The sequence below is a fragment of the Populus nigra genome, chromosome 12 (assembly GCF_951802175.1).
Source record: "Populus nigra chromosome 12, ddPopNigr1.1, whole genome shotgun sequence".
Classification (NCBI taxonomy): Eukaryota; Viridiplantae; Streptophyta; class Magnoliopsida; order Malpighiales; family Salicaceae; genus Populus; species Populus nigra.
In genome coordinates, this window is record NC_084863.1 from 12,568,590 (window position 1) to 12,582,013 (window position 13,424).

Sequence of the window (13,424 nt, forward strand, 5' to 3'; positions counted from 1 at the left end):
TATATTAATTAAAAAAAAACCAACAAGAAGAAAAAAACTAATGAAAAAAAGAAAAAAATATATGAATTAATTGGTTTAACCCTTCAAACCAGGTTAACCCGTTATACCTTGAATTCGCATCGTGAAAGTTTGATAATTAAAAAGAAAAAAACAAATTAATGGGTTAACCCAGAATTAACTGGGCTAACTCGTCAAACCAGGTTAACCTGTCAAACCAAGTTAACCCGTTAAACCCGGGATCCATGTCATGAATGTCTGGTAACTAAATAAAAAAAAAGTGAATATTAACAAACTGAACTGAACAAAAAAAATTAATTAAAAAGAAAAAAAATCCGGGTTAACTCGTCAAACCATGTTAACCTGTTAAACCCAATATTTGTGTCATGAAAGTCTGATAACTAAATAAAAAAAATTTAACATTAACAAACTAAATTAAACAAAAATATTTATGAAAATAATAATAAAAAAATTGATGGGTCAACCTGCAATTAACTGGGTTCACCCGTGAAACCAAGTTAACCCATGAAACTCGGGATATGTGTCATGAAAGTCTAATAACTAAATAGAAAGAAATTTAACATTAACAAACTAAATTAAACGAAAAAATTAATTAAAAAACAAAAAAAGAAGCAAAAAAAAATCCCAAAAAACATAAAAACAAACAGCTAAAAAAACTTAGAAAACTAAAAAAAAAAAAAAAAACCTAAAGAATCAGTGTTTTACTGTGGACTGCATTGTGCAGTCCACAGTAAAACACTGATGCCTTTTAGTATATGTTACAATAATAAATAAAAAAAATTAATTAAAAAGAAAAACCAGAAAAAAAATCCGGGTTAACCCGTCAAACCCGAAACTCATGTTATGAAAGTTTGATAACTAAATAGAAAAAAATTTAACATTAACAAAAAAAATAAAACAAAAAAATATTCATTAAGAAAAAACAAAGAAAAAAAACAGCTTAAAAAAACAAAGCAAAAGGCAAAAAAAAAAAAAGACAGCTTAGCATTTCACTGTGGACTGCACTCGAAAAAATAATTAATTAAAAATAAAACCAGAAAAAAAATCTGGGTTAACTCGTCAAACTCGGAACCCGTGTCATGAAAGTTTGATAACTAAATAGAAAAAAATATTTAATATTAACAAAAAAAATTAAACCAAAAAAATATTCATTAAAAAAAACAAAGAAAAAAACAGTTTTTTTTTTTTAAAAAAAACAACTTAACAAAAAAAAAATAGCTGTGCAGTCTACAATAAAACGCTGAGCAGTTTTAGTTATACTTCAATTATTATAATATTAATAATATAGTGCCGTAAAGTTATAAATTGTTAAAGTACATTTTTACCACAAGAATGTATCACTTTGAAAAAGGACCTGACCTAACAATATATTCAAAGGCAAGAAGGTATCTTTGGACCAACCTTCACGTTAACCAAAACTTACTATTAAGCTCAACACTTTCTCGGCTAGACCAGCCTCGAATTACACCTAGAAATACACCTAGAAAGTGTTTGGAAATATAATAGTATTATTTTTTTATTTTTTTAAAATTATTTTTAATATTTATACATCAAAATAATATAAAAACATCAAAAATATATTAATTTAATATAAAAAATTAAAAAACTTTTAAAAATTTTCAAAAACACTTTCTAATCAATCACAGTGAGAAATACTGCCCTATTCACCTAATCTTTGCCGAACCTCAATAAAATCCATTAAGCTAAAAAACTTCCTCTCGAGGAACAGTTAAGTTTTTAGAATTTTGTCAAAAGGAGGCGTTAATTTCCAGGTGCAAACACCAGAATATGCCCCATATGGTAGTACAAGTTAAAGCCAATCAATGCGTGTTCTGTATGTGTGCGCAGGCGCGCCAATCTTATTCCATCTCATATAATCATCCAACTTGGCGGCAATAAATATGTTCAAAGTTTGTGATACATAACCTTGTCTTAATTTCCATTTTGTTTTGCTAGAGTGCAAAATACTCGAGTTCGGCAGGTAATGACAGACATTTTAGCAGACAATTACCTGCTAAGCTGCAGGCATGATCTTTCTTGACCTCTTTCTAAAGATGAATTTTGTAATTGATCCTACTAGTGGCCAGCTTGTTCTGATGGCGATGAAAGCAAGCAACCATATCGATATGCTATTCTGCTGCGAAATCTGATTTAGGAATCTCCTAAGAGGAGAGGTTATATCAGGAGATTTAACAACCTGGATGTTTTTAGCTATTTCTGAGGTTTGACAAGTCTCGGACATGAAATCCGACTTTGCTTCTGTAACGTGCTTCTCTTGTTCTGCATTTGAAAGCATTTCAGTAGTTTTTTCTTCGCTAAGCATCTGCAAATTTTTGATGTCTTCAATGCCATCTCTTTTTTCCTCGCTGCTCGCTGCGGTTACTATTCCATCTTCAGCAACATGTAAGTGTGGATACTGATCAATTGAAGAATCCAGCGCTGAATGCTGGCCAGAAGTCTGCTTCTGCAGATAAATATGAATAAATAACATTAGCTGGCAGAAAAGTCAGTATGTTGAAAAGCACGGAAAGAAGAGAACAAGAACTTAATCTAATGAAACCTTGAGGATTATATCCCTTCACAATTTGACATGTCCAAAAACAACAACTTGCAATCACCACGTATCTAACAATAGTTTACTATCAGTTTGATGAGAAAAGTAGGAGTAATTAACAGAAAATGCACCTTTTGTACATGAATGTATGGACTAGAGCGTAGAACACCAAGAAATTCATCAACAGCCCTTATCCACCTGCGAATATGAAGAGATAGATGGCGAAAGAGTTATCAAAGGAAAGGAAAGGAAAAACATAACTACTCGAATTAAAACACAAGGTCCGTCCATCTGTCTACCGAAAGAATGACATTTCCAAGACAGGATAGCACTCATAAATCTAGGAAAGGACTAAAACTCTTTATATGAACTACAAACATTTACAGCCATAACGTCATCTGAATGTTGGCTAATTAGAGCCTAGTCTTCCACTATAAGAAAGTTAACAAGTACCAAGAGCTGGATGCAGTTAATCCTTCAAAGAATGCTAGATGTCCTCCATGCTGTGGTGTAGCCAGCACAATATTTGGGTTTGCTCTATGCAATGACCAAAAAAAAAATCAAATCTCAGAATAACACAAAAGTAGGTTGTTAAAGACAAGTTATTTCAGTATCATAGAAGATGGATCCACCTGCATTCATCCCAAGGAATGGCTTCCCTAGTGCAAACTGGATCATCCAGAGCACTAATGCAGAGTAGTGGCACGGATACATTCCCAACATAAGCTGCACTGCTACAGTGCCTATAGTACGTATCTACAGTCTGGAAAAAGAAATGATATTTTTGGATGCTTAGAAGCAAAAAAACAGAAGAGAGATGAAAATGTCAGTGATTAATACCTCAAATTTACCAACATGGCAGGTTGCATAGTTGTCATAATCCCGGAGACAACGTGCCTTTTTGTAGCACAGAAGCAAAAGAGAACGGAAAGCATTAGAAAGAGACAACTATGTTAAATAAATGTATACTGTCAAAGCCATATAAACAGTGAAGATTTCTGCTATTTTGAAATTTATTGGCATTCAGGTTATACAAAACATATAAATCTTTAACTGTAGAAAATGAAGGACAAAGTATAATATGAGTGACAAGTAATGGCATGAAAGTTACATTCTAAGATGTAAAATATGATAACAAGAACAAGATATTACTGATATTACTATGTCAAATGGCTATTATGCTGATCTTCCACTGAGGGATAAAAACAGAGAATGCTCTATTTGATACCTTAGTATGACCACCAAACTAGGCATGTGGAGCATTTTATACTAATGATACTGACCTCTAGAAAAGCAATCTGAGTTTGATTTCAATATTAGATCCATACCAGTTGATGATATCTCATTAGTTATTTATTTCTAAATTTTTTGAAATTTCATACAATTGTATTCTGCCAAAATTTCAAGTGCTTAATTATTTTTATCTCTTTGTCTTTTGTTTAACACATGTTAGGCATCTATCTAATCTCATTATCGTTTTTACAACTTAACTCACATGGACTCTAGATTTCATAATAACAAAATAATGATGATGATCTTCACATTTCAAAAGCACAACCTTCAGAAGCTATAATTTATAACAAATATCAGGTCACACTAGTGATTTAAAAAATAACATTAAAGTGAAAAACAGAGAACGCAAAATTACAATGAACTGAAGCAATGCAATAGTTCATTATGTATTTTGGCTAGTTAAGGCCTCGTGTTATGACTAATGAATATCCATAAAATATCTTGATACAAGGCTAGAACCTGTTTGCATGACTAGAGGACTTTGTTCTGGAAAAAATAATGCTTTGAAATAAGAAATTTCAAAGTTGCTTTGCCAAATTCAAAACCAAATTGATATTATTACATACATCTGAAAAAGCAGAGGCATAAGAGAATGGAAGAAATTCTAGCTACCCACTACTTCATTTGTTCTGTTAATTTGACAATAAACAGATTATCAAGAACTTGAGAATAAACCAACCGTTTTAATGCCTTCCCAATTAGCAAGCCGAGTATAGAGAGGCTCATGTCTGCACAGATCATTTGGAATATTGTCATATCAAGTCAAATGAAAGAAACGTACAGATAACTACAATCACTTGAAGCCTAAATTTAATGTTCAAATGCATCTAGACCCTCGCCTTTGGCAGAGTGGATCTACTACATGTTCTTTATGAGCATGTCCTGGGTTGGGGCTATGCTAGCACCAGGTCAAAAAAGAAAAGTTCAATTCTAAAAGATCAACCAGAAAGAAAAGGTAGAAAATTTTCATGGGAACTTCACAGATAATGAAGTGATGTTGTTGGACTTTCATTACGTACAATTGTGCATAACCTTGGAGGCCAATTGTAAGAGCTTTGTCATAGATTCTCTGCAACAGCCTGCGGCATATAAATCTGTCTCCAATCTGCAAATGAAATTAAGGACAAAATCACTGATTACATGATGAAACAAAACCATATTTTAATCCCAAAAGAACACCAAAGCTTAAGCTTGATGTATCCATCGCATTTGAAATCACAACTGCTATAACATTGGGTTTGGTCCATAAAAAATGAGAGGACAAGAAGAAAAGACGCCAGAATCAAAGGGCAAAAGAAGACACCATAATGAAATTTTACCAATTTATGAGTAGTTGAGAACAAGATTAAAGGTGAAATGTTTTCCTGAAGCTATTATGCTACAAAAACAACAACAGAAATAGAGTAGAAAATGTAAATATTGAAAAAGTTAAATGCAGACAAATCCTACTGACCATCCATCTAACTGTTCATTGAGCCCTCCATATATCAGAACCAATGTATGATATGATTTTCTCTCTTTCTAATTTTACCTGTGCACTTCTCTAACATTTGAACTTTGTGAATGTCATTTACCTACCATGGAAAACTAGGGTACCATTAACCTGCATTCCTATTTCACACTTCAAATGAGTCCATTATATTCTGATGTTTCCATTTTACTTTCGTGGTCATCAGATGAAAAAGAAAAGCTCTTTCTACAAGTGAAATTCCAACTGTGCAAATGTACTACTAGACTTTCTACTGTTCACGGGCAAACTCTGCCCATGATTGCTACAGGAAACGGGATAGATGTTGTGTGTTATCAAACTGCATAACATTGGTGGAGAGGGAGTAATATGCTGCTTATGCAAAAATATAAAATAAAACAAAATAAGACAAAGCAAAGGTAAAATGCATCAGAAACCACATGACTACAGCTTCCAAGTAAGTTTGGCATAGCCATTTTGCTTTTGGAACGGGAAACTACATTACCAGCTGATGACAAGAAACTTCAGTCCTCTGTGACATTAATTCACTTCAAAATTAAACCGTGTGAGTTGTAACTATATTCAGCAAAAACACTAACCAAAAGATCCCAAGGATTGCAAACTGCCACGGCCCCTGCAATAGGAGTTCCCTCTCCATCCTCCCCAAGATATTTCACCTGAAAACAAATAATTCATCACAATCCATGAAGACTGAACATCAAGCTGCTCATTGGTTATAGGTGGACAAATAAATTAATTAAAAGTGGCAATGAGCTCAGATATCCTTCATGCTACAGAATCCAAAAGAGCAATACTGAAACGATCTGGAATATCATTTGCAAGTGACGATGAGCAACCAAGGAAGCTTGTAGCTTAGTAAGTCAGATAAGCTAATTTTGATTCTTTTACAAACTAAACGCTGCTCTTTGCTTGCATGGATAAGCAATCTAAAAAATAAACTAGTCTAGAATACCGATAACAAATGTATTTCATTCCAACTTGTCCAGTAATATGAATGGCAAAAATTTCAATTACAAGAAACGCCAAGTAGATTTCACTCCTTTGATGTACTTGGCAACCAAAATGCAGTTGAACAATCTAAAGCAGAAGAGAGACTACAACTATTTGGCAAGCAAGAGTTGTGAAGTACTAAATTTCCTCATTTTGTGGTATGTTTGGTCTTGGTTGTATATCCAAGGTCACCAAAGTGGTATCTTCTTGATTTGGATGTTCTATAGAACAACAAAATAAACACAGAAGAGCCATCTTAGCTAGAGTGACCCAAGATTTGAAACCAAAAAAAGTAACTAGAAGATCTAGAGAACTTTAAATGGACAATAGAATCCAAGGAACCACGTTTCTTTTTCTTGTTACCATTGAACTCGTTAGTAAGTCTCAAAATTTGGTTATTATGATTTCAAGTTAGAAACTACCCTATATTCTAGGATTTTGTGCTATGATATTCAAGGAATTCAGAATACTCCAACCACAAACATTGCTAAATACTCTGTTTAGTCTAAAAACAAACCTTCCAAGACTCTTGTATCTCTTTCCTTGTGGAAAATCTTCTAATTCCCATAGAAGAATCCCTCTCTAATCAAAATTTTGATATTCTATCTTAAAGTAAAAGGAAGAATATATCAGCAAGAAAAACCAATGACAGCCCAAACAACAACTGTCAGCAAGCTAAAAAGGATGCAAACAGGAAGCATGTACAAGAGACAATTTGTAATGCAGTCCTACAAAAATCCAGACAATAAAAGAAGGCTCAAAAATATAAAATGAACTGAAATCAACATACCAAAATGTTGGCTCCAATGCTAGTTCCAATTGCAAATAACGGAGCCTTGGGGTACTTATCGTGAAGATAATTAGCGACTGCCCGTAAATCTTCTGTCCATCCAGCATTGTAAAAGCAATCAGACTGCAAAGCTTATAATGAAAGGAAAAGGTAAAAACCTACATTCAGCAACAAATACAATAATTTCAAAGTTGTAGAGAACATCAAGACAGCAGAAGGCCCAGAAAAATATATATTATATATTAATCAGCTTTCAAATAACCATCACACTTAGACAACTCTCAAATATTACCAACTAAACCTTGATATTATCTGGCATTAATATGTTTAGACAATTAGTGATCGATACCACACCAATTTCTAAATCTCATATAAGATTTTGGAGTAGCGAAATGGAACTAGTTGTCCCATCACGCACACGCTACATTAAGCATCTTCATGTTTCCCAACAATATCACATGAATTGACCATAATTTCCCAGTAGCTTGCTTCTTTTTAGACAGAATTTCAACCAAGTGCAGGTTTATTGACTTCTTGTTGGTACTCCAATGAAAAGAATGTGTTGAAAATCTAATGGTATAGAAGCATGTAATTTAGATGTGGTCCTTAAGAAATCAAAGCTCACATTTTGTCTTGATAGCTTTATTTGACAGAAGATAAGTTAAAGATAAAGTAACTTTGTTACAATGTCATGAAGGCACAAGTTTAGAGATAATGCTCATGTAAAGCAAATCAAAGTAGGCAAATAATCAGCCAAGGCTATTGGATAGGTAAGCCAGAAAAATATCACAGTAGGTAAATAGTTTCTGTAAACACTGCGATCTTTTCTGGCAAAAAAAAAAAAGTATAAGATGACTGTATAGCAGCTAGTTTCAACTGTCAAGTAAACCAATAGTGATCCCACATTAGATTTCATATTTCTTAACTCTACATATTTATTGATCAAATAGAAAGAAAGAAACTCACAGTAATTGAAACACCACCAAGTCCTCGGTGGTTGCTAACAACAACATTCCATCCATGTTTGGCCAGGTTGAAGGCAAGATTCTTTAGATACTACAAATCAAATAAGAGATCCATCATCTATTTCGTACACATGCATATTCACACACACAAGCATGCAAGTATCATGCATACAAAAAAATGCAGAGCATGCACCCATGTCTTTGTACTTGAATATAATCCATCAGGCTGCTTTAACAACACAAAAACAAATAAATCAAGTTCTGCTACTTCGTTAAAGCATTTAGAAGGATGAAGGGGCACTGCTCAATTTTCTAAGGCATTGAGACCTAGCTCTATCATCACCATTTCTGCTGGCTGATAGAAGATGAACGTTGAAAAAGGAAAGCAAAATAATGAATAAGTGAATGTTAGTTTTGGATGAAGTCCAGCCATTTGATGCATTTGTGCTGGAGTGACCAGCAACCAAAGCAAGTTTCTGTGCACAATGCAAAGGTAGCTTCCATAAGATCCTAAAGTATTTCAACTTCAGAATGAAAGAAAAGTCTCTCCACAAAATCTTTTAGGCATTAATTGATTCAGGCATTGAGCTACAGAGTCTTGATTTCTTGACATAGTTTTTGAATCATCAGCCAAGATCCTTAAAAGACAAGAAGGGCTAATCAGCTTTCCCCATCTATGATCACATTTAAGTACACATGAGATTTTTTCCAAGACTCTCAATAGACATTTTCAAGCCAACCCTCTTTCCACATCGAACAAGTTAAGGTAAACCGAGGAGTCTGCCAGCCTCTGTGTAGGCTTGACAAAGGAGGTCTTACATACATGAATGGACACCACTTTCAATCCGAAAGTTTGAGATTTGGGTTATGGTCCTTAAGTATCAATCCTTATATATAAGCTCCTCACTTATTCTCAACCAATGCGGGATATTTTCCATAATCATATACATAGCACCCACAAAATCTAATTAAAAGAGAAACTGCGAGAAATTGTTTTAAATTTTGAGTAATGAAAAATGAACTTACATTAGAAGTAGAGGAACTTGCCAAGCCAGGAACCACAACCACAATCGGAGTAGTTTCATCTTGAGAAATAGCATTATTCATGGGAAGAGATGCACCATTTATGCCAAAAGCACCTCCAGAAACTGTAGAAAAACCAACTTTTATATTATTTAGAAAGAAAAATTATCTGACAATGTGACAAGAAAATTGAAATAAACACAGATGGCTACATCTTGACAGCATACATGAGATTTGAATATGATTTGTTAGTGCTCATCAATACACAGACATAGATTTATTGCCAATCCAAAGCTCTATACATACCATCAGCGTTCATCAGCCAATCCAAAGCTATGGTTCCACCATCAGAAGTACGAAACAAGTGCCTAAAAGTGCAGGTACATAGGTTTTTGTTAGATCAAAATCTTGAACCAAATTTGAAAACCACAGATAAAAGCAAGTGCCACAGCTAATTAACAAATGTTATGGCAAATTCCATGAACAAGAATGCGTAATTCTTGTCACAAATCATGAAGCAGTCCAGTTTTTTTAATAAAAAAATTAATATTCAAAAATAAATAAAAACTCTAGAACGACAGATAGCACAAGAATAACCCATTTTCTATAAAAAAATCGCAAACGGTCAAATGACAGAATCAAATTAAGCAAGTGCTCATTAATAAAAACTCTAGAACGACAGATAGCACAAGAATAACCCATTTTCTATAAAAAATCGCAAATGGTCAAATGACAGAATCAAATTAAGCAAGTGCTCATTAATAAAAACTCTAGAACGACAGATAGCACAAGAATAACCCATTTTCTATAAAAATCGCAAACGGTCAAATGACAGAATCAAATTAAGCAACTGCTCGTCATTACCTTCTATAGCTAAAAACCGGAGACCTCCCACAAAATTGCAAAAAGGCAGTCTGAAAATGAGGACTTGATATCCATGTTGTGGCTACAAACCTGCACAAACAAGATTCAACAGCATAATAGGAAAATGGGGTTAACTCATCAACCTCTACACTCAGATATTTGTGTTTGTACTATGTATACGTTACCTAGAGTGGAGGATTTTACAACTGGAAAGAATGGCATTACAAAACGGAGAAGAGGGGTTGTAAGTGATAGGAGTGCCTTGAGATTTAAAGAAAACATCTTCAAAGAAATGGACCTCCAAGAACTTGTAAAGAAAAGTAATGGAGATGATCAAGAAAGCTACCAAATAGTGCCAAGTTGGTATCTGCGAGAGTGCATTGAACAAGAGAATATAAGGGCTGAGAGAAGAAGAATCCATGAAAACAAAGCAGAGATTTGATTGGATCTATGAACTACCGGATTCTGGTCATGGCTGGTCTGGTTTTAATGTTTGGTTAGTTAATGGTGGACGATATGGTTGGTGAGAAATGGAGTCAACCGCGAAATACAAGTAAGGAGAGAAATTATTACACGACACAAGTACTTAAGTCTTCTCGTAAAAATATTAAATTAATTCATGAAATTTATGTTTTTTAGGGGGGGGGAAAAAGGTGTAAATTCATTATATTAAATAATATCTCAGGAAATAAAGTAACATTTTCCGTCTTTTTCCTGAACTAACAGAGAAGGAAAAGGTTCCTCTCTTTTTTTTTCTTTTTTTTTTATGGGAGTATTTCCTGAACTAATGTTTTTTCTTTGAATTTCTTTTTTTATATATTAATATAAATATTTAAGCATGTATCTCAATTAATTTCATGATTTTAAGAATTAATAACCCTAAAAATTTTAAAATCTAAGTAGTTAAGCTAATTTTTTCTCTTTGAATTTCTTGAGATGGCAGGCAGGTGATGAAATTGCTGGCACCTTACATAGTAATTGTCAGCTGATATCTTAAATGCATGCAATTAGTCAATTGAAGCAAGGCATCTTTTCAGCTACTATATGATAGTGTTGGTAATATTTTGCTTGGTGTTTTTAAAAATATTTTTTAATAAAAATTTTATTTTTTATTTTTTTATTTTTAAAATTAACATATTAAAATTATTAAAAAAAACATATAAAATATTAATTTGATATTTTTTAATTAAAATAATTTAAAAAACATTTTAAATGACAGAAACTATTATAATATTAAATAAATAATAAAAAAATATATGTTTGTGAAATATATCTAGCAGCATCCCTCACATAAAACATATATTTTATGCTTTTCAAGAGTTCCGTGCTTAAACAAATACACCTTAAATGTGATTTAATGTTTGGATAGCCACTTGGTTGTTGGGAGATTTATAGTTATTGATATGATCCCTTGTTTTTGTCGATCTAATATATTTTTATTTATATGCAATATTAAAAAGTTATAATCTCAAGAGATTAGTCTAATAGTTAAAAAGGCTTGCCTTTTTTTTTCGTTTAAATTTAAGATTAACATCTAAGATAACTTATTAATTTTTTTATTATTATTAATATGGGTGTTCGGACCAGTTTGCGCATACCTTAACTAATCTCGCGGGTCTTGAAGTTAACGATTATATAAGCCTCTAGTAGCCCTGAAGTTTATGGAACTCGAAATGGTGACCTTTAGGGAACAAACTTAGAATTTGATCAGTTAAGTTACACTCCTTAAAATTAACTTATTAAATTCTTTTGAATGTATTAGATCAACATGAAATGTATACTTTTAACATTGTTTATTTAGTCCTGATTAATGAATAAATTAATACAAGAATATTTTTATTATTAAAAAAATCAAATTATTTATTCAAAAAATTATAATTTTTTTAGAACCAAATAACATGTAAAATTAAATTTTGTTTCATATGTACTTTGAATTCAATTGATAATATATTATAATTTTTATGTTTAGAATAAAATATTAAACCATGCATAATTGAATTTAATTATACAATTTAGAATATTTATGAAAATAAATTAAATTAATAATTTAACTATTTTACTTTCATATCATTTTTATTTTTGTTAAAAAAACATTTAAGTGGACATGTCCCTTATTATTTTCTCTGGTTCCTTTTTTTACCCTTCATTTCTTCCCTTGCCCATAACATGATGGGGTCCTTTACTTAGTCCCTGCATATATGGCGGCGGAAAGAAGAAAAAAAGTAATAGTTTTATAACGGTAAAAGATGAATGAATTCTCAATTTTTTTATTTTTGCACAGAATAATATAACAGATTATATTATTTCGGATATAAAAATGAAATCAAGCATCTTTCATAAAAAAAAAAAAAAAACAAAAAAGATAATAATAACCAGAATTAATGGTAAGAACTTGGGATTAAAAGATTTGTTTTCTTTATGGTTTCAGGTTCGAGTTCTATGATTGCTAATATGATGGCCACTGGAAACTTACATGGTCGTTAATTTAAAGGCTTGTGGGATTAGTCAAGGTATGCGTAAGCTGACCCGAACATTCACGTTAATAAAAAAGAAATGAATCACATAATTAGACAAGAAAAGATATAGAAATTGAGAAAAAAAAACTACAATAAGGGGTCAGAACAAATAATTAGATGATAAATATATTCATATAATCACCAAGTATTCTATAGTTGAATAAACAATTTGGCAAATTTGATCACAATTTTCATTTTTTATTTACTGGTATGATTTGATGCAATTCATAAGAAAAACCTCCTCCGACCGGTGTTCATTTCCGGTTAAAATTCAAATGGGAAGAAATATGAACAGTTTCATAATCTCACAAATTTTAAAGGGAAAAAAACGTCAAAAGATAAAATCAATATACCAAACAAAAACCATCCAAAAACTACCTTCTAAACCCATTCATATTCACCACCTTTGGTATCAAATGTTCCATGTTGGAGGCTTCTCAATGTTAATTAAGGATCACACTTCTACATGTTTAGAGAAAAATTACTGTCATTTAGATGGTGGAGGGTAGAAAAAGAGAGAGAGATACTGGGGGTTTGTAAAAAAATAGGGTTTATATTGTTAAAAGGTATTTTTAAAATATTGTTTTTAATGTCAATTCGAAGAAGAATTGTTGTAGCAAATCAGAGAGTTTCCTCTCTGATTTGTTTTTGATCATTTCTTGACAATTGAATTCCATTTGGAATACAAATTAATATCATCAAAAGGATTCTAAATTAAAGAATTGATTCAATCCTTGGAATACAATTTAGTTTTAATGGTTCAAAACAAACGTGGTAACTATTATATTTTCATTTAACAAAATACTAAATGATTGATCCAAGCTATAATTGATCCAGGCTACGCTGCAAATAAGAATATAAAAAAAATTAACATAAAAAAACAATATCCAGGTATTGGTTGAAATCGCAAGTATAAGAATCG

The 13,424-nt window shown here is 32.1% G+C and overlaps 1 protein-coding gene across 1 annotated transcript; it reads right to left on the minus strand.

The window, feature by feature from the left end:
- Window positions 1-1,846: 1,846 nt before the first annotated feature.
- Window positions 1,847-10,553, minus strand: LOC133668946 (embryogenesis-associated protein EMB8). Its single transcript, XM_062088956.1, has 14 exons — window positions 10,172-10,553; window positions 9,987-10,076; window positions 9,429-9,490; window positions 9,126-9,247; window positions 8,101-8,190; window positions 7,135-7,257; window positions 5,933-6,010; window positions 4,885-4,970; window positions 4,545-4,593; window positions 3,413-3,469; window positions 3,205-3,335; window positions 3,026-3,109; window positions 2,704-2,770; window positions 1,847-2,482 (listed from the first exon to the last, which is right to left on the minus strand). Exons 1-14 carry the CDS (start codon window positions 10,405-10,407, stop codon window positions 2,033-2,035), a joined length of 1,725 nt encoding a protein of 574 aa, XP_061944940.1. The 5' UTR covers window positions 10,408-10,553; the 3' UTR covers window positions 1,847-2,032.
- Between the last annotated feature and the right edge of the window lie 2,871 nt (window positions 10,554-13,424).